This window comes from Eptesicus fuscus, chromosome 6, assembly GCF_027574615.1.
Source record: "Eptesicus fuscus isolate TK198812 chromosome 6, DD_ASM_mEF_20220401, whole genome shotgun sequence".
Taxonomy (NCBI): Eukaryota; Metazoa; Chordata; class Mammalia; order Chiroptera; family Vespertilionidae; genus Eptesicus; species Eptesicus fuscus.
In genome coordinates this window covers 33,696,285-33,716,481 of record NC_072478.1, presented here as the reverse complement: position 1 = coordinate 33,716,481, position 20,197 = coordinate 33,696,285, and the positions used below count along the sequence as shown (strand labels likewise).

General features: G+C 50.1%; 1 protein-coding gene across 1 annotated transcript; it reads left to right on the top strand.

Annotated features, from left to right (window-relative positions):
- The first annotated feature begins 14,513 nt into the window (after positions 1–14,513).
- On the top strand, positions 14,514–19,886 carry SOX7 (SRY-box transcription factor 7). The gene is made up of 2 exons (XM_008150759.3): positions 14,514–14,751; positions 18,537–19,886. The coding sequence occupies exons 1-2, from the start codon at positions 14,514–14,516 to the stop codon at positions 19,454–19,456; spliced, it is 1,158 nt and encodes a 385-aa protein (XP_008148981.2). The 3' UTR covers positions 19,457–19,886.
- The last annotated feature ends 311 nt before the right edge of the window (positions 19,887–20,197 follow it).

The following is a 20,197-nucleotide window of genomic DNA, read 5'->3' as shown; positions in this document are numbered from 1 at the left end:
GCCCTATTCCAAGCACTTTAAATAAATCATCTCATGTCATCCTCAACCCAGTAAGTAAGCACTATTGTTAGTTACCCCCTTTTACAGATAAACACTGTTTTTATAAAAGGGCCTCTTTCAGTTTTTATAATTAGATTTATGCTGCTCCCAGAGAACCAGTGGAAGCCGCTGGGCAACAGTAGAGTTTTACAATGAACTGGGGTTAGCATTACTTACATGAGCTGTGGAAAATACTTGCGGATAGCCTGTACATTTGAAATTCTCAACGGATGCTCCTTCCAACTTGGTCAAGAGTTTGGTGGGAAATTAGGTAAGTAACTCAACTTCTTAAAACCTGTTTGCCAGTTTATGAAAAAAAGACAGTTTCTTCTAATTTGCAGAAAATACTGGTACTTCTGAAATACAAAACCTAAATGAGCCCTGGTTTTATACCACAGTGCGGATCTTGCCTCTCTCCTCCCTCACCTGTTGGCTGACTCCCGCAAGAGCAAGCTGGGACCTGCTCTTTTAGAAACAGCATCAGAGAAATGTTTCGGCACAATCTACCTGAGTGATCTCAGCCTGGACCAGCAAGCAGCGGCTGTATTTAGATTTGAGTAAGAACTTCCCCACCGTCACCCTGTTTATCTCGTGGGTTCTGCAATCATTGCATTTTGGAGCCTGTTGTGCTGGCGCTGGGGCTGGGGAGGTCAGATCCCTGCTGATGTGCGATTTCATAGCTCTCGGTTGTTAGTGAACAAATTGGTATCACATCCTAATAAAACGGATGACTAGACTCCATTCATAAAAGTATATGATCTAGTTAGGAAATACTGAGTCCACTAAAATGGCATGCACAAAGCCCTTATGGGACCGGTAAGAGGCGGGCAAAGGCAGAGAGACAGCAGGTAAAAAGGTGGGTGGGCACAGGACTGCGTCTGGTGCCAGTGCTGTGATGGTTGCAGTGTGTGGGCTAATGCAGACATGCTCGCGGAGCTCTTTCTCACCCGAGTTGAGTTTTTGTATAAGCATTAGCAGCAAACTTAAAGAAAAGTGCAATGAATTATTTAACCAATGGAAGGATTTTGTAGTTAGTTACATCTTAAACTTTCTGTTTGTATTTCCTGTATTGGTTTTCCTTTGAGAAAGGTAACGTGGATGTGAGAAGCCGTTATTTGTTCTAAAACCATTTGCCGAGCCCCAACTTTGAACTAAGCCTAGGCCAGTTCAGGACATTCATTTATTTATTTATTTATTTTTTATTTATTTATTAATGAGTAACTAATCCATTACAGGGCCTACCCACATTCAAGATCTACCAACTTGTGTCATTTAGGATGGGTTTCCTTATCGTAGAACACTGTCAGTGGGATGTACTCAGGACCTGGCCCCCTCCACACTGGGGGGTTTCATCACCTTTAACATTCATGCTAATCGTGTTAATCAAATTGGGTAGTAAGCTGTAAGCCATTCTTTGCTAGCTCATTATTTGACTTGAACCTGAGGAGTGACTTCCTACTCAGATCTCCCTTATTAACATTTCTAACTGATAAATAAGCAATATTATAATCACATTCTTCCACATAGAGTGAATTAAAAATGTATTTTGCCTAAGTGGAGCGTGTGAGAAAGATAGACCCCAGCTCCTCTCGCCAGCCCCTCCCCTCACCTCTCCGTCCCTTCTGTTACTGGCATATCTGTTGAGAGATCTGGGTATAGAAGGACTAGGAGACCTAGCTTTGAGGTAGCCTTACTTTGCCTAGGGACCAGGGACACCCTTTGACCCAGGATGGAACAACAAATACTAAACATTTGTTAAAGAAATGGAGTCCTGCTGAAGGCAAACTCCAGCCTTCAAAACTTGGGGAATGAAGCTGTGAGAAATCCAGGGGAGCGCCACAGAGCCTTCACTGAGGGGAGTGTCCTCGCTTTCACCCTCCTCCTCACCAGCTACGCGGCTTCCCACAGGTGAGTCGCTTTACTCCAGGCTGTTCTGTCTCCTTTCACACACCCTACACCCCCTAAAACTCCTGAGTGTCCTCTCCTAAATACTCCTTGGCTGTCAGGTGACAGAAAGTCCTTGAATGTTTTGCTCAGAGATTTTGTGTTCACTCTTATTTGTTCTATCTCTCTCCCATATATGAGAGAGGACACCAATGGCAGTCACTTAATTAGGTTGAATTGTTCCATTTATCCAGTTAATTCCATAATAATTCTTCCTGGACCATTGCACCCACTGCCTTGAGGGGCCCCACGTCCCCCACTTGCACTCTCACTCTAGTGCATGACTGTGCCTCTTGTGTATCACTGTCCCGTCCCTCCTGCTGGCCTTCAAAGCCTGCCTCTGATGTCATCAACAGTTTCTCCAGCCTTTCCTCATCCGGCCCCCAGCAGCAAACTCTCCCATTCCTGAATCTTCATAGCTTTCTGACTCATCCAAGTCTCCCTGATATTAGAGCTTATGGATGTCTCATTTTCCCCATTCAAGCCTAGGGCCACTGAAGGTGAAGTTAATCTCTATGCCTACAGCACCCAGGACAATGCCTTGCACATAGCAGGTAGAGAAAGACTCTTAAGTGAAGAAGCAAATGAATAGACCGCAGCTAGGCAAGAACCGGGCTCTGAAGACCTACACTGTATCCAGGATGAGGATGTCTAGTCAGGGTGCACTGCTGTGACCACAGCCCCCACTTTGGGTTCCTTCCAAGTTCTGAACACTATACCCAATATATGTGAGACCTGCGCACCCAATTTGAAGGCTTGATTATTAATTCCTCCCTACTTCTCCCCTAGCCTGTACTGTTGGTGTCTCACCTTGCCCACCAGGATCTCCAATGACCCCCGCTCAGGGCCCCATTTTCAAGTCTCCCTCCAGTGGTGGCTGTAGGATCTAGCAAAATACCTGACGAGGCCCTCAGTACATTTTCCTCTCTTCCTCCAAGCACAAGAGAAAATGAAAAGTAAGTTCCCTACAAACATCAGAGCCCAGTCAGAGGGGTGCAGCAGCCATCCTCCCAGTGCGCCCCGCAGAGCTATCACCAGGGCTCCTGAACAACTCTACCTGCTGCAGCCACTCTTCCTCTTGACTGACAAGCCCCAGGATGAAACACAGGGCATTGTGGTCAGGTCATCCTGAAGACATCAGAGTCCCAGGAGGGCTTAGCACTCCCCACTGAAGGAGGTAACCTGTGAGCAGGCCCAGGGCAGGGTGGGGTGTGGTCACATTGACTCAGACTTCTCAGGTGACAGGTCTCAGGATCCTGCCCTTGCCTGGGACTCCTAGGCAGCCCTAGTCAAGCAAGTTGTTGCAAATTAGCCTAGAGGGATTACAAAATCCTGCTGAGATGGGGCAAGGCACTACAAGCTGAGATGAACAAATGATGGCAACAGTGCTGGAAGAGGGAGAACAGTGTACTCGGGCCACATAAGCCAGTAGGTTGGGTCTTCCAAATCAGAGGAGCCTGAGACAAGCCACCCTGCTCACCTCAACCCTGTAAGAGCTGTGTTATTACATTCCTCATTTATAGATGAAAAAAATAGGCTCAGAGTTGCTCAGTGCCTACACCAAGGTGACCAGTTCATAATACGACAGGCGGAAGGGTTGTCCCCCTGAGCTCCAACCCTTTTTTGATCCTGGGGCATGAGTGTGACAATTCAGAGTTTGGAGGAGTTAGTGCCCGAGTACTTGATGCTCTTCAGAGAGCAGTCAAGAGTGATGGGGCCTCGTGTACCTAGGCCTGGGTGAGGCCACGTGCCCCTGGGTCTGGGAGAGCCCAAGCGTCCCTGGGTCCGGGTGAGACCATGTGTCCCTAGATCCGGGTGAGGCCACGTGCCCCTTAGTCCGGGTGAAGCCGTGCCCCTGGGTCCGGCCGAGACCAAACCAGAGGGAGTCGGACCTCCGTTACCACCATTTGTCCACCATCCAGAGCTGAGGGGTCAGTGCTGACATGTACACATAAGGAACAGGTGGACATTGAAATTGGGTCTCAAAAGAACTGTTGGTCCAGAAAGAAACTCACTACAGACTGATCCATCTGCCTGTCAGCATAACTATTATTGCTCGTCTCACATTCAGTTCTCATAAGTATTTATCTAGTGACATATGATCTCGCTCATCTAGGGGAAATGATGAACAACATAGACTGAGGAACAAGAACAGAACCAGAAGCAAGGAGGCATCGATGGGACTATCGGGCCTCAGAGGGAGGATAGGGGAGGGTGGGGGGAGGGGGAGAGTTCAACCAAAGGACTTGTGTGCATGCATATGAGCCTATCCAACAGTTAAGTTCAACAGGGGGTTGGGGCATGCGTGGGGAGGGGAGGAATGGGAATGGGGGGATGAGGACAAATATGTGACACCTTAATCAATAAAGAAATTAAAAAAACAAAACAAAACAAAAGAGTGATGACCTTAAAATTCCTTTCCTGGAACTAAACTTTAGTGTTTTGAGTTTTGCTTCATGAATCTTGGAGTTTAGAACTGGAAGGAACCTTAGAAATTTAAACCAGAAAGATAAAAGTCAGAGCAATGATTTGGTGCAGAACCACCTGGGCAGAAGCAAAGGAGCTAGATGACTTCCTATGTCCCACCCAGTCCCTGAGCTAGAGCCTTCTGGCTGGCTCCTGCGAGGTACTCAGGCTACAAAGACCACTCCACCCCAAGACCACTGGAAGTGATACTACGTGACCTTTGAGTTTCGGGGGTCCCAGTCCTTTCTTATTACTAGTGTTTGACCAGGATGGTTGAAAGAGGCTTATACATAGAGATCTAAGGCACGGTATAATGAATATAGATAATTATGTTGTACTATAATTTAATGTGATAAATATCACTACATCGGCAATCATATTACAATATGTAAATGTGTCAAAGTAACACATTGTACACCTTCAACTTACACAATGTTACACATCAGATTTATTCAATAAAAAAAAAGAGGCTTATGGTAACCAGGGAGGATGACCGATATGTGTATCTCATTATCAGTTATTAATGTCATCCTTTATTAAGCTGGATGCTTTGCAATTATTTTCTCATTCTCAGAACAACCTGTAGGTAATTATGATTACCCTAATTTTGGGTGTGAAAAAAATGAGATTCTGCTTGATTGACATTTTCTCAAGATTACACATCTAGTAAGTAGCCAAACCAGTACTGGAGCCCACATCTTTCTGACTCCAAAGCACCCACTGTTTCCTCTGTGCTACAGAGCCTCCTCACTATCCCTGAGGATCATCATGTGAACATGGTTGAGAAGAAACATGATTCAAGATTTCGTTCAGCAGCCACCTGCCTCCCTAACCACTCTTGGTGTGGATTGTGTGCCCCTCTCAGAGCTTTGCTCCTTTGGACATGATTGTGTGCTTTTTTCCAGCGTATCCCTGGAGAAGATTTTCCTCCTGTATCTCCAACACCTAACACTCTGCCTATCCTCTAATGCATGTTTAAGAATTGTTTTTTAACTAATCGATGGAATTAATAAGTGAGTAAATGAAATAATTTCCTCTTATTCCTACATGTCTCTCTATTTTGGGGCAGTGTGCACGTGTAGCCCAAAGAGATCTGTGCCTAGCCATCAATGTTGTGTTATTAACAGACTAATGAAGGTATAATTTATAAACAATAAAATCACCAATTATAAGGGTACAATTTAATGAGTTTTGAGAAGTGAATACCGTTGTGCAATCACGACCTCTATTGTAATATATGACATTTCTATCAGCCAGTAAGTGTCCTTGTGTTCCTTATCAGTTCCCTCACCCCATGCCCTGGCCCCTGGGTAGCCACTGATCTGCTTTCTATCATTATAGCTTTCTTATTTCCAGAATTTCATATAAATGGAATCATTTTAACTTAGAATAACACTTTTGAGATTTAACAATGTTATTGTATTTGTCAGTAGTTTGTTCATTTTATTACTATGTAAATTACATTATATAGATAGACCACAATCTATCCATTCATCAGATGAACATTTGGAATTTTTGCAGCTGTGTACTCTTGTGCATAAAGCTTCAACTTTTAATACAAGAACATTCATATAAACATTCAAATAAATGTCCTTATTTGGACATACACTTTCATTTCTCATGGAGAAATTTCTAGGAGTGGAATGTCCAGGTCATATGATAAATATTTGTTTAACTTTGGTACTGCCAAACAGTTTTCTAAAGGCTACCACTTTACATTCTCACAAGCAGTTTATGAGAGTTCTATATGTTCCACATTCTCACCAATACTTGGTACTCTCAATCTTTTTAATTTTAGCCATTCTAGTCGGTATATACTAGTATCTCATTATGGCTTTAAATTACATTTTTCCCTGATAACTAATAATGTTGAGCATCTTTTTCATGTGCTTATTGGCTATTTTTATATCTTTTCTAAAGCATTCTATTTTTGCCCTATGCTTTCATTGCATTTTCCTCTTAATATTGAGTTGAAGACGATTGCCTACATAGAAAACCCATAGGAATCTACCCCCAAAATGTCCTTGAACTGATAAGTAAGTTTAATAGCTCACAGGATACAAGGGCCACATAACTATATAAGTACTTTAATGAACTATTGGCTTACTAGACAAAGACTTTAAAATAACTGTCTTTTATATGCTCAAAGAGCTAAAAGAATTAAAGAAAATTAGGAAAATTACATATGAACAAAATGAGAGTATAAACAAAGAGATTGAAATTATAAAAATAAACCTAACAAAATTCCAGACTGAAAAATGCAATAAATGCAATAACTGAAATTTTACTACATGGGTTCAACAGGAAACTAATAAGCAGAAGAAAAATATCAGTGAACTCTGAAGAGCCAAAAAAAAAAAAAAAAAGTGAAGGAAAATGAACAAAGTCTAAGATACTTGTGGGACATAAACAAGCAGACCAATATAAACATTATAGGAGTGCCAGAAGGAGAAGAAAGGAGCAGAGAGAATATTTGAAGAAATGACTGAAAACTTAACAAACTTGATGAAATAGATGGATGAATCCAAGACGCTTAACAAACTTCAAGTATGATAAGCCCAAAGAAACTCACACCAAGACACATTACCAGTATAATCAAACTGTTGAAAGGTTTTTTAAAAAGCAAGAGAAAAGTGACTCATCACATGTAAGAGATCTATCAGTAGATTTCTCAGCAGAAGCTTTGCAGGACAGAAGTCAATGGGATTATATATTTTAAATAATGACATTTTAAAACTGTCAACCAAGAATTCTATACCTGGTAAAACTGTTCTTCAGAAAATGAGGGAGAAAGTAAGATATTTCCAGACAAAGAGTTCATTGCCACTGGCTCTGTATCTATAAGAAATTCTTTCTACAAGAAACTCTTTCTACAAGAAATTCTAAAGGGAGTCCTTCAAGTTGAAATATAAGGACACAAGAGAGAGAGTAACTTGAATCATATGAAAATATAAGGTTCTTTGTAAAGGTAAACAAATAGACAAGTATTAAAAAACAGTATTATAATTTTGGTTTATACCAAATTTCAATAAATTTTTAAAAACTGAAGTCATACAAAGTATTTTTTCCAATCACAATAGAATGAAACTAGAAATCAACAGAAGGAAAATTAGAAAATTCACAAATATGTGGAAATTAACACAAACTCAAACAGCCAATAAGTCAAAGAAAAAAATCACAAGGGAGATTAGGAAATATTGAGACAAAAACTATAACACATCACATAAAATCATGAAGCAGACACCTTCACTGTACACTATTCAAATTCCTGACCCATAGAGGCATCAAGCATAATAGTTGTTATTTGGATAATTTATTACGCAGCAATAGATAACTGGAGCACATCCCTTCATGGATCGTTGTCCAGTTCTAGCAGAAATTCAAGGTGAATGGTTAAAGGATCAAATTATACAGCTATTCTAAGTGCATATGTTGAATGGGGGAGCATGTTTCCCAGTGAGGTCTTCACAAAGACTGCTGAGACATCCCAACTTTCTGAATATAAATCCAGGAGCATTTGAGTGGAGTCTCTTCATGTGAGTTGCTGTAGGCAACTCATGTCAGTGCTTGTGGGAAGTGAGGCTATTGAAGGCTGCCCTCTTGTTCAGCTAGCTGGCACACTGTGCACTGTCCCTTTTGCCCCAACCCTTTTCTTTCCTTCTTTCCTTCCATCTTACCCCTCTCACTGAGTGCCCATGATGTACAGCACATTATTTTAGGTTCTGGAGTGTGAAAGATGAATATATATTAACCGTGTCATTTATTATCTGCATGCTGATGCTTTGCCACCTCAGGTCTCACTGACTCTGGAGGGACTGCCCCTCCCAAGGCTAGCCAGTTCCTATAGATAGTAAACAACTCACCTGCTGGTACACTTTTCACACAAATCCACACCCCAAACTCTGGGGCCACCATCCACGTGCCCCAATCATGAAGGTCAGGTATCTGACAATGAGGGATACCTTTATGCCCCAGTGTCTACCTAAATTATTCAGATTTAGTTGATCTAAAGCCTACTTTCCCTCCCTGGCCATTCCTTCCTGAGGAAGCCACAGAAGGCTCTTGCCCACGGTTTCCCCTTCCCAGTGCTTCACCATGTGGCCCCCACAGCATGATATGCCCCTCGTAAGAACTGTGAATAACTAGCTCTTGGGCAGTCTTCTCCTAATACATTGGCCCTACTATACCTCAAATTTTCTATTAATATATTTTAAAATAGAATGATACTCAGTTCTTGCCCTAAGGAAACTTATAATTTATTGGGTTGGGGAGTCCTAAAATAGTAGGACTGGTAGCATTCTGTGTCATGATCTGAGCACACTTCTTAGGCATGTTCACACTATGAAATCTCAGCCAGTACTCACCATGTCTGCTTCTCTGTAGGCATATTGTACTTCAATGAAAAATAATTTTTAAAATCATGGTAGTTTGAAATCCATCTATTAAAGCAACCTCATACACTGAACAAATAAGTATCCTCTGCTTCTCACAGCACAATGGTTGGCTGATGACGGAGTTCATGATGTCATCTCCATCTGTGCTGCTTCATAATGTCAGCCATTAGCCTGACACCACTTACCCAGAAATCAGACGTGTATGGGTAGTCTGAGAAAAGACTTATTTATTTTTCATTTCGTATTATTGATAGGCATTTGCTAATCAGTTTCCCTTCTTCCTCTTAGGCATTTGGAAAGAAGAGGCAATAGAATAAAGAGAAACATTCCCCTTGAACCAACTGTTAGTTTTTCTTGTAATTTGTTGTTTTTTCTACCTAAATTTGAAAGTTCAGCTTCTGACCAACTAAATAAAGATCATTTCAGTGCTGTAATCGTTGCTCCTTACAGAAGGAAAACTGACCTTTGTTCAGAGTGGAGTGGGAGAAAATTCATGTCTTTGATATGGAATTCTCCCGGCCCTCAGTGCTAGGGAGAAGCACACACAAAGCCCAGAAGGAGCGTTAGCTTGTCTTGGCGCTGCTGTGAGAATGTACACACACATCCAGCCTTCACCTCCCTGAGCCCACGAGGCTATCCACCCTGTGCACTGGGCAGGTGACTTGCTCAAATGTGTACCTGCACTCATGGCCGATGGGACCGGACTCATGTCTCTGCTCCAAGTCCAGCTTCTTCCCAGCATTCATTAGGAGATGTGATTAATCATAGATGAGCGGGCATGTATAGAGGGGAGATTCTGCAGTAACTAGGACATTGGATCTGGGGGACTCCCAAGAAAATGTGGGTTTCAGTACCCCAGTGTTTTGGTACCATTGAGTCCCTCTTGCAAAAGGGTTTGGATATTGTCAGCAGGTCTACACTCCCCACACTCAGGAGCAATGTCATTTGAAAATCTTATTCCTCCCCCCTAGTCCCCAACAGAAAAGCTGTTAAACCTAAGAAGCTGTGACTCTGTCCAGTTGTCCATGTGTCCTGCCTGCTTCCAGTCCATGTGGGTAAGCCTATAGGTACGTCGTAAATCCATGCTGTGTGGTTGAATTCCCCCAAATTATTCTAAATTAGGGACCTTGATGAATTTCTCCTAAATGTATGAAGAGATTTCTGTGGGTTAAAAGAGTGGAACTCTGAACACAGTTTCTTGGAGGGAAGTCAAGGTTTCTGGTTATTGGACCAGCTGTGAGGGGTGAGGGGTAGCGTGGCTGGAAAGTCTGGGTCCGGTTTCCTGGCTCTTCAGCATGCGCCTCAACTATAGCCAACAGGGTTAGCCCATTTGCTCTTCACATTACCTTGCACTTATTTAAGCGCCCTTTGGGTGAGGGAAGGTCCAATGGAACTTGGAGAGATGGGACTGGAGAAGGCACAAGGGCAGGGGGAGACCCAGCGGCTTGTTAGAAGCCCTGCTCTCTGGCCTGGGGCTCTGGTGAGGGTGGGGAGCTGGGAGCTGAGCCCGGGCGGCCCTGGAACCCAGAAGCAAAGGCCTGAGGGATAGAGATGTATGTTCAGGTCTCTGCGCTGCCACTTGGATGCTGCAGCCTCACCTTCTTCACTGGAAAACAGCTTAACACTGAAACTTGGGCTGCCTACTTTGCGGAGGGCTGTGTAGAGGCTCGGATGAGCCAGAGAATGACCTTCACAAAGACTGCCAATAAAGTATGGACAAGTTAGTGTGAGCAAAGATGGTGATGATAATTTTCACCTCCAGCCTGCTGTGAGGGACAAAAAGCACAACCAAAGGACTTGTATGCATGCATATTAGCATAACCAATGGACACAGACACTGGGGCGGTGGGGGCTTGCCCGGGGTGGGAATGCCTGGGGGGAGGGTCAATTGGGGGAAAAAGGAGACATATGTAAAACTTTAGACAATTAAAAAAAAAAAAATGTGCAAAGACGAGGGCCACCAGCTGAGTCTCTGCCAGCCCAGAACTTGTTCTGACCCCAAGTTCTGGTGCCCTAGCGTCACTGAAATTCTTCAGTTTGGAATAGAATAAGGAAAGCTCCTCAAGGGGAAAGTTTTGGAGGCTTGACTGTCAATTTTATTTAAATTTTCCACCATTCATTATTTTATACCATTTCACAGTTCTTTAAATATGCGAGCTGCTTTCACAACTACTGTATCAGTTATCCTATATTACCCCCATTTACAAGTGAAGAAACTGAAGCTGAGATCTGGTAAATGCAACTTGCACCCGGGGTTTCTGACTTCAAGTCCTGTATTCCTGGAAACCGCTATTTGGAAAGAAAGAAAGATCCAAAGAAAAAGGTGGGAGGGATGGGAGTAAAAGGGAAAGGAAGGAGGAAGAGGAAAGAGAGGGATAAGGGGTCAGGTGAGGAGAGAAGAGGGAAAGGAAGGAGGGAAGCAAGAAAGCAGGGAAGGGGAAAAGAAAAACTCATTTAAGAGGAGCAGAAAGCATAGTTTAAGCAATACACACCGGAAGAGTAAGGCTCAGGTCTGTGTGCCAGACAGGTCCGTTGCATGCGGGGTGTTCACTGTGCCCCTAATCATCACGCGCAGACCCGTCACCTTGAATGCTTTCCCTTGCCTGCGGGGACCCCCATCCCATTCCGCTGCGGGTCCAAGCACCCGCAGGACCCGGCACCGCAGCCCTTAAGGCTTGCCCTTCTTGGTTCGGCTGCCTGCGGGTTCACCACGCCGCCGAGCCTCGACAGATGAGCCTTTGGACCAATAACTAAGGGGCCGCGCTGGTCCTGCGCTGGCCGGAGCAGGCGTCGGGGATGCCTTGGAAGGCGCCAGCCCTGGTCCTCTCGCTCAGCCCTCCAAGCCCGAGCTTTGGGGATGTTTGGGCTCTATGCAGCGCTCCGGAGGATTGAAGGTCTGAAGGTTGCCGTGACCAGAGGCGACAGAGTCACATTTGACCTCGAATCCCTTAGCGCCGCCCGCACCGGGGCACGCTAGCATAAAGTTGCCCAAGTACATCAACGCATGGGTGCAAATTGATGCAGAAAAGAAGGAATGGAACGAGTGACAGAGCCCGGGTTCCGGCACGCAGACAGCTCACACTAGCCAGGACGCGCCGGTACTAGCCACGGGGCTGCTAACGCCGGGGTCCTGGAAAACCCAAGTTCAAGCGCTTTCTCCGGAGGAAATGCAAGAAATTAAACGATTGGAAACAACCATCACCACACGGATTGTCTCTGCCCCCGCCCCCGCTCTTTTCTCCATTTTTGCCTTTGGTCTATGGAATCCAACTTGACTGCTCTGCTCTGCCCAGGGTCTGCGTCTCTTCCTAACCTGGTGCCGGGCGCGGCCCCACTGCGTGCGCGTCCTGCTCAGGAACCGCGCTGGGAGGGCGCCAGAGGCTGGCGCCGGAGTGGGGATGCCCGCGGCGGCAAGGGGGCGCTGTCCCCTAGAGGCCTCTGACCCTGTGGTGGAGCACTGTCTCCGCCCTGGAGGGCGGTGGGGTTAGAAAAGGTCGGACCCAAATTCTTCCCGGGGTCCTCCGCTGCAGCGCAAGTGCCCCTGCCCGGATCCCTCTCCACCCCTTACCCTTCCCATTCCCTAAAGAGCTGCCCTTCCCCGGACGGGCGCGGCCCTAGCTCCCCGCCGTTCCCAGAGCATTCCGGCCTGGGATTTTTCTAAAGGAATTTCTGGCAGAGGGGTCCAGCACGGGAAATGGCCTAGGCCTCCCGGGGTAGGGAAACCCGCCTAGACCGCGGACACATTCTCTCCGCAAACCTGCCCCACCCCACCCTGCTCGGCCCCGGCGCCAGCCAGCCCCACCGCTCCACCTCGGGTTCCAGGATGCTCTCTGGCTGCAAAGCCCCCACTTTCCAGCTCGCTCTGCGCCGCGCTCGGCGCCCTGGCTGGTCAGCCCCGACTCGGAAGAGCAGCAGGCGGAGGCCTACGGTACTGCTTCTGGATCCTGGCTGGAAGGGAGAGGAAAATTAGCTTTTTATTTTATGCGGAGAGCCCGTTCTCGGATGAAAACTATCAGGGGCTTTAGAGATTAAAATTGGGACTTAAAAACCGAGAAGTTGCATCTCTCCATCCATTTGCCGGGTTTTAGCCCTGGGGGCGGTTCGGCCGTGCGTATTGCGCACAAGGCGCCTGTGAACTCAGTCCCCGCGCGCTGCGCGCTGGGGCATTTCAACCCGGACTTAGAGCCTACCGGCTCTACATCTAGAGTCATCTTAACATCTGCCATCAAGTACAGAGTTTGAACTTCGCATATGTTATCTCATCGAATCTTCACAACAGCCCTGTGAGATCAGTCTTATCATCGCCCTTCTTTTAGGATCAGGAAAGGAGGTTTAGAGAGATACCCTAAGTATCTCTGAGTCACGAATTAGGTAACCCAAACACTGAAGGCGGGCCCGGACCCCAGACCCTCAGTCCTCCCATGACCATGCTACCTCCCTTCTGGGTCGCTTCTGCGGGGCGCCGCGCAGGAGGGGGGCGCGGCAAATATTTGTGCATAGAATTCCAGGATCTAGTCAAGCCTTGTGATGGCGGTGTTTTATACAGTAGGGTGTGTCTACGCCGTATGTACTCACTCATTTCTTCACTCACTTATTTGGCGGTGCCTGAGCGCCTACTGTGTGCCAGCGCTGACGTTAAGAGCCAGGGGGAACAGTCCTACGCACAGGAAGCAGGGTGACACGGAGCTGTCATCCAGCGAGCGAAGGGGTCGCCCCATGGGAGGTGGGTGTCAGGACGAGGGGAACTCAGGGGCTCCAGAGCTGGTGGGAGGAGAAAAGAGAAGATACAAGAAGGGAATTCCTTGGGAGAAGAGCTAGAGACCGGGGAGCTGGACACCCCGCACCGGAGACTACAGTGGGGTGGCGAGAGGGGTGTAAGGAGAGAGAAATCAGATGGCAGGCAGAGTGAGTAAGAAATGAGCGCGCAGCCCTTTCCAGAGCCGGGGCGCCGCGGGGACGTCGAGGGGGGACCCTCGCGTGGGTGCTGCCGAGACCCCGATGCGGGATCCAACCCCAGCCCTTGTTAGCCTCTGGTGGCCACCAAAGTTGGCAGGGGGCCCTGGTCATTGTACACGACGTGCGTTCTTTTGAGAACGGTTCCCAGGCTGCTCTGGGGGGTCATGGTCAATGTCTCTCGCGCCCGGCATTCCCAGGGAAACCTGTTGGCTTCGGTTCTCCGCTGGATCCCACGCCCGGGAGGAGTTGGTGGAGTCTGGCCCGTGGAGGCCGCGGCCAGAGGACGGGGTCCGGCTCCTGCTCTCGGGCGAGGTGACCGCGGGCGTCGCCCGCCTCCCTGCTCTGCGGCACCTGCGCCGGGAGCCGGCGGGACGGGAGGCGGCCCCGGGGCGGCGGGGCGCGTATCCCCGGGAGGGACCCGAGAGGCGGAGGGGCGGGCTGGGGGCGGGCGCGGGGAAGCGGCCCTCCTTTCCTCTCCGGCTCCCTGGCAAGTCGGAGCGGGGACTGGGAGGTCGGGGACACAGGGAGGGGGCCGCGCCGAGACGGAGGGAGGGGCCGCGCCGCCTTCAAGAGTCATTGGAGGACGGGACCGCCCGAAGCTGATAAATAAGGGGCCGGGCCGCGGCGGCGGGCCAAGTTGGACGCCCCGACCCGTGCGAGGGCCAGGTCAACGCCGGCCCCGCGAGGCGAAACGAGACGACCCCCCGTGCGGCCATGGCCTCGCTTTTGGGAACTTACCCGTGGCCCGAGGGGCTGGAGTGCCCGGCCCTGGAAGCCGAGCTGTCGGATGGGCTGTCGCCGCCGGCCGCCCCCCGCCCGCCAGGGGACAAGGGCTCGGAGAGCCGCATCCGGCGGCCGATGAACGCCTTCATGGTGTGGGCCAAGGACGAGAGGAAACGTCTGGCGGTGCAGAACCCGGACCTGCACAACGCCGAGCTCAGCAAGATGCTGGGTGAGTGCGCGGGCGGGCCGGTGAGCCGGAGGTCGCGGGCAGGGGCGCAGGCTGAGGCCGCCTGGGGCGAGCGCGCAGAGTGTGGCCGGACCTGGCGAGTGGGGACCCGGGGAGCGCGGGCGTCGCGGTGCCGCCGAGGCTGGGCATCTGTGCGGGCGTGGGTGTGAGCGCGGTGGCTGGGATTCAGAGCAGGGGCACCTTGGCAAGGCCCAAAGTGAAACGGCTTGGCCCTGGGGTGGCCCCGGGAGGACGGGAGCGGGATTGGGGGCCCCAGGGTACGGGCGGGGCGGGGCTGTGTCCCGGTCCGGGTCGCCGCGCTGCTGCGGAGACCCGAACGCGCGCGGAGCGGCCGGGATGGACGGAAACGCCGAGATGGGTTGGAACTGGCCTTTGCTAGGGATACGAGTGGGAAATCCATCTTTCCCTGAACTTCACCACTGGCACCATCAAAGAGAGAGGTGGTAACTATTATTAACGAATATTCGCGAAGAGAGACCTTGCGGAACGCATTCCTGCTTTAACTTTATCATTAAAGCAACAGCAGAGACGTCCGTGCAAACAGACTCCATTGGAGACTCCATGTCTCCATCGCAGCCGTTTGGTTCATTTGATCCGGACACTCAGGGCGCCGGTGAGGGTCTGTCTGTCCCGCAGCCCGGCCTGGTCGCTTCCTCCAGATTGATGCTGTGTAGTCCCAGCAGGGGTGGTGGGCCCGGGGACAGGGATGAGCCCAGAGAGAGGATGTGAGGGCAGGTCGGAAAAACCAGAGTTCCTGTCAGGCTTTCTAGCCTCTCCCCTGTCTGGAGCTGAGCACTTTTCAACTCCGCCCTCCTCCTAACCTCGTAGCCCTTTCGCTGTGGTTTTTTATCCATTTGAACTGGTGGGAACCTTTCGAAACACTTGGTGAGTGGAGCAGACCCCAGGCCCTGTGAGCAGGGACAGTGTGTGGTTGTGGGAGGCTGGCCCTGCTCTCCAACCCCACCGGACCCAGAACCAAAGAAGCCAGTTTCCTTTTTCCGTTGGAGTTTTGGGCTTCTTCGGGTTGGAACCGTGAACTGAGGACCGACACCCACTTTCCTGCTGGTTAAAGCCACAGGCCCCCAGAGAAGGTCCCTCGGGCAATCTAGATGCCCTTTCAAAGCGGCTGGCAGAGTGGTGGTTTCAAAGAGCCTTCTACGGCCCAGCCTCCTGGTTAGCCTGCCCAGGACTCCATGTCTTAGTGAGCCTCTTCTCCTTAAAAAGCGTTTAAAATTGTATTTTACATGGTTGGCATAAAGACAAATGTATTAATATACACAACAAAACATTTTCTTCAACTTGAAAGTTCATATTGTCCCTCAGATTGCTAGAGAAATGAAAACACTTTTTTTTTCCCCATGTGTGGGCCTCTTAAAGATTTTTTTGGTAGGCCCTAGATGCTGTTCCTAGATGCTCCTGTGACAGGGATAGAGCGGGGTTTCTGTCGCAGACCCAGGGACAGAGACAGGAGAAGAACTTGGTTTGGGGCGCGTTATAGGAGTGAGGCTGCCTGCTCCCAGGGACAGGGCTGGCAAAGGGGCCTGGGTGACAAATGCCTCCCGTAAGCTGATCTCCGCTCTCTACGTGCACTTAGGCTTTCAGAGGTTACAGCCCATTTTGCAGGAAAGACACAGATTCCTTCCTGCTTAACCACACAGCCCCTGGCACAGGGTGAGGGAAACCAACCTGGGGTTGCTTTTTCAAACACGGTCTTTCTAATCTGTTCATAGCATGATCGATTTTAACTCCCCCCCCCCGCCCCCCTCCCGGGATCTCGCCCAGCCCTTTCCTTTCTGACCTAGGAAAGGAAGGGACTGGATGTGAGAGTCCCAGCTTTTTTTTTCTTCCCCCCCCCCCACAAGCTTTCTAATCTGTAACATTGAAAACCTCACCAGGAACACTAGTATTCTGAGTATATTATGAATGAGGAAGTGCATAAAGGCAGCTGCACATTTAGTGACATTTATTTAGTGACATTTTATTAATACTGCAACATCCAGGTACACTTAGAAACTAGAGTCACTTTTTATATACTCAGTCCACAGATAGTGTGTGTGTGTGTGTGAGAGAGAGAGAGAGAGAGAGAGAGAGAGAGAGAGAGAGAGAGAGTCTGGATCTTGGGCCTCTTGCAACAACTTTGTGGCCTCAGCCCCAGGCTGGGAGCTGCGGACCAGCTCCAAATCCAGAGTTCCTAACACTGCAAGTTGCCCTTTTAGGCGGCAGCTAAGGATATTACTCGATGACGGTCAGAACAGTTACAGACTTTCATCCCAGTGGCAGAACACCTTTAATAATTCTCCCCCTCTCACCCCCTTGGAGGGCCTGGTGTGCAGAGCCAGCCCACGTGGGCACAGGCACCGCGGGTGGAGGGTGGCCATACACACAGCTCTCCTCCTCCCTGTGCAGAGGGCTCCGGGTGGGAGATGTGCCCCTTTCCTTACAGGGCTTAGCAGGGCCTATCCCCCAGGCTAGTGACGGAAACTTCAGCTCACATCAGCGTCCGGGGGGGGGGGGGGGGGGGGGCTTGTCCAAGTTGTAGAGCCTGAGTTCACCCTAGGACCGTGGGTCGGCAAACTGCGGCTCGCGAGCCACATGCAGCTCTTTGGCCCCTTGAGTGTGGCTCTTCCACAAAATACCACGGCCTGGGCGAGTCTATTTTGAAGAAGTGGCGTTAGAAGAAGTTTAAGTTTTAAAACATTTGGCTCTCAAAAGAAATTTCAATCGTTGTGCTGTTGGTATTTGGCTCTGTTGACTCATGAGTTTGCCGACCACTGCACTAGGAGGTAGCAGCCTAGGGGTCCAGCAGTGACCTTCAGAAAACCTGCAGCTGGAGGGATGTGCGATGCACTTAGAGAGACCGAATAAAGCCTTTTACAAAACAACACACAAGTGAGGGAGGACGAATGTGTGCGATGCTTTTAAAAGAGGGAGTTTTGAGTTGAGTAGTATCACAATGTATTTTCTAGTGAGCAAAATAGAGACCCAGGGAAGTTTGCTTCTGTATGGAGAGTCAGTGGCTGTGCAGGTGCCCCCTGCCAGGGTCAAAGGGAGGAACAGGCACGTGTGTGTGTGTGTGTGTGTGTGTGTGTGTGTGTATACATGTGTATGCATGCATATGTGTATGTTGCAGGCAGATGCAGACAACAGGGTCCTATTTGACCTTCAGATGTAAGAGGCAATCATGTTACCTTAAGTGAGATCCTATCGTTTAGTTATATCTGTGAAACTATTAACTCTACCTGGGCTCCCTCATGGGGAGGCCTGCGAGGTTTATGCCATAAGTAAATATTACACTATCACTCCCCGAGAAACAGCAATAACCAACGAAGGCAGAGAATCTTCATGGAAATGCACAGATAATTAGAATGGGCTCTCCAAGGGTTAAAAGAACCCAAGTCAATGTTGTAGTCCTTATATATGTTTATCCTGTGGCTGACACTGGCCTTTTGCTGTGAGTCCCACATTCTTTCCATGTTTGTGTTGTCGGGTGGTTTTTATATGGGAGGCGATGTGAATGTGTGTGTCGTTGGCATGAAGTGGTGTTGCCCGGCGCAGGCGGGGGAGGTTGGTTTGGCCTCACTGTGTGCGCAGGACCTGGGCTGGGAAGAGGGTGCCTTCGCGTCCTGTGTGGAGAGGGGGGGTCCCCCGCGGATGGGATGGGGGACGGTGTGTGCCTCGTACTTGGAGGCACGGGTCTGAGACAGGTGCACCGGCCGCCCGGAGCCGCGTAGATACTGACAGGGGCCTTTTCTGACTTGTGTGAGCAGGAAAGTCCTGGAAGGCGCTGACCCTGTCGCAGAAGAGGCCCTACGTGGACGAGGCGGAGCGGCTGCGCCTGCAGCACATGCAGGACTACCCCAACTACAAGTACCGCCCGCGCAGGAAGAAGCAGGCCAAGCGCCTCTGCAAGCGCGTGGACCCCGGCTTCCTCCTGAGCTCCCTGTCCCGGGACCAGAACGCCCTGCCCGAGAAGCGGGGCGGCGGCCGGGGGGCGCTGGGGGACAAAGAGGACCGGGGTGAGTACTCCCCGGGCGCCGCCCTGCCCAGCCTCAGGGGCTGCTACCACGAGGGGCCGGCGGGCGGCGGCGCCCCGGGCAGCACGGACACGTACCCCTACGGGCTGCCCACGCCCCCGGAAATGTCCCCCTTGGACGCGCTGGAGCCGGAGCAGACCTTCTTCTCCTCCCCGTGCCAGGAGGAGCATGCGCACTCCCACCGCATCCCGCACCTGCCCCGGCCCCCTTACTCCCCGGAGTACGCCCCCAGCCCTCTGCACTGCCGCCACCCGCTGGGCTCCCTGGCCCTCGGCCAGTCCCCGGGCGTCTCTATGATGTCCACTGTCCCGGGCTGTCCCCCGTCCCCTGCCTATTACTCCCCCGCCACCTACCACTCTCTCCACTCCAACCTGCACGCCCACCTGGGCCAGCTCTCCCCGCCTCCCGAGCACCCGGGCTTTGACGCGCTGGATCAGCTGAGCCAGGTGGAACTCCTGGGGGACATGGATCGGAATGAGTTTGACCAGTATTTGAACACTCCTGGCCACCCAGACTCTGCTGCAGGGGCCGTGGCCCTCAGTGGGCACACCCCCGGCTCTCAGATGACACCCACGGGCCCCACAGAGACCAGCCTCATCTCGGTGCTGGCGGATGCCACGGCCACGTACTACAACAGCTACAGCGTCTCATAGAGCCGCAGGCCCGCCCAGCCCTGCCTCCGCCCTGGGCACTGAGCACGCCCCTCTCTGACCTGCGCCGAACTGCCGCCCCACCGGCACGTCTGCACTGAGGGACCCTCAGCGAACCGGCTCTGCAGATCCGAGAACCCTCTCCATCCCCTTCCTCCCCGGCCCCAACCCCCCGCAGCCTGCATTTTGAGTATATTCCTTCAAATGAGTTGTCATTGGCTACACCTGGAATAAGGCCAGGGCGTTTTGGAAAGACACTGGTTCCAGGTAGAATTTTCACGGACCTCTCCTCCCGGTTCCCATCTCAGAAATAAACGTGTAAAAAGCCCAGCCGCGTTCCCACCTGGGAGCCCTGGGCTGGGATCCGGAGACCCAGGATCCTCAGAGGACTGGTGATACCCTGACTGGCCTCTCCTTCCCTTCCAGCCTGTTCCTCCACCCCCCCACCCCCACCTGCAAAGTGGGGGACAGATTTAACATCGAAGGTCCCTTCTGCTCCAGGGTTTTCTGATTTAGGATTCTCGAAAGGCTAAAAGGAAAATAAAGTTGGGCCCAGGAAGCTCGTTGAGGTGTAATCTGGGATAATTTCGTGTGCACAGCCCATGGACACAGGGCTTTCTGCACTTGCGCTGCCTTCCAAAATGATCCTAGTTGTCCAAACGAACTCTTCCAATTTGAGAAAAAAACACTGACCTTGATTTGGGGAATTAACCACTAGGATAGACTGAGTCACTAAAAATGAGG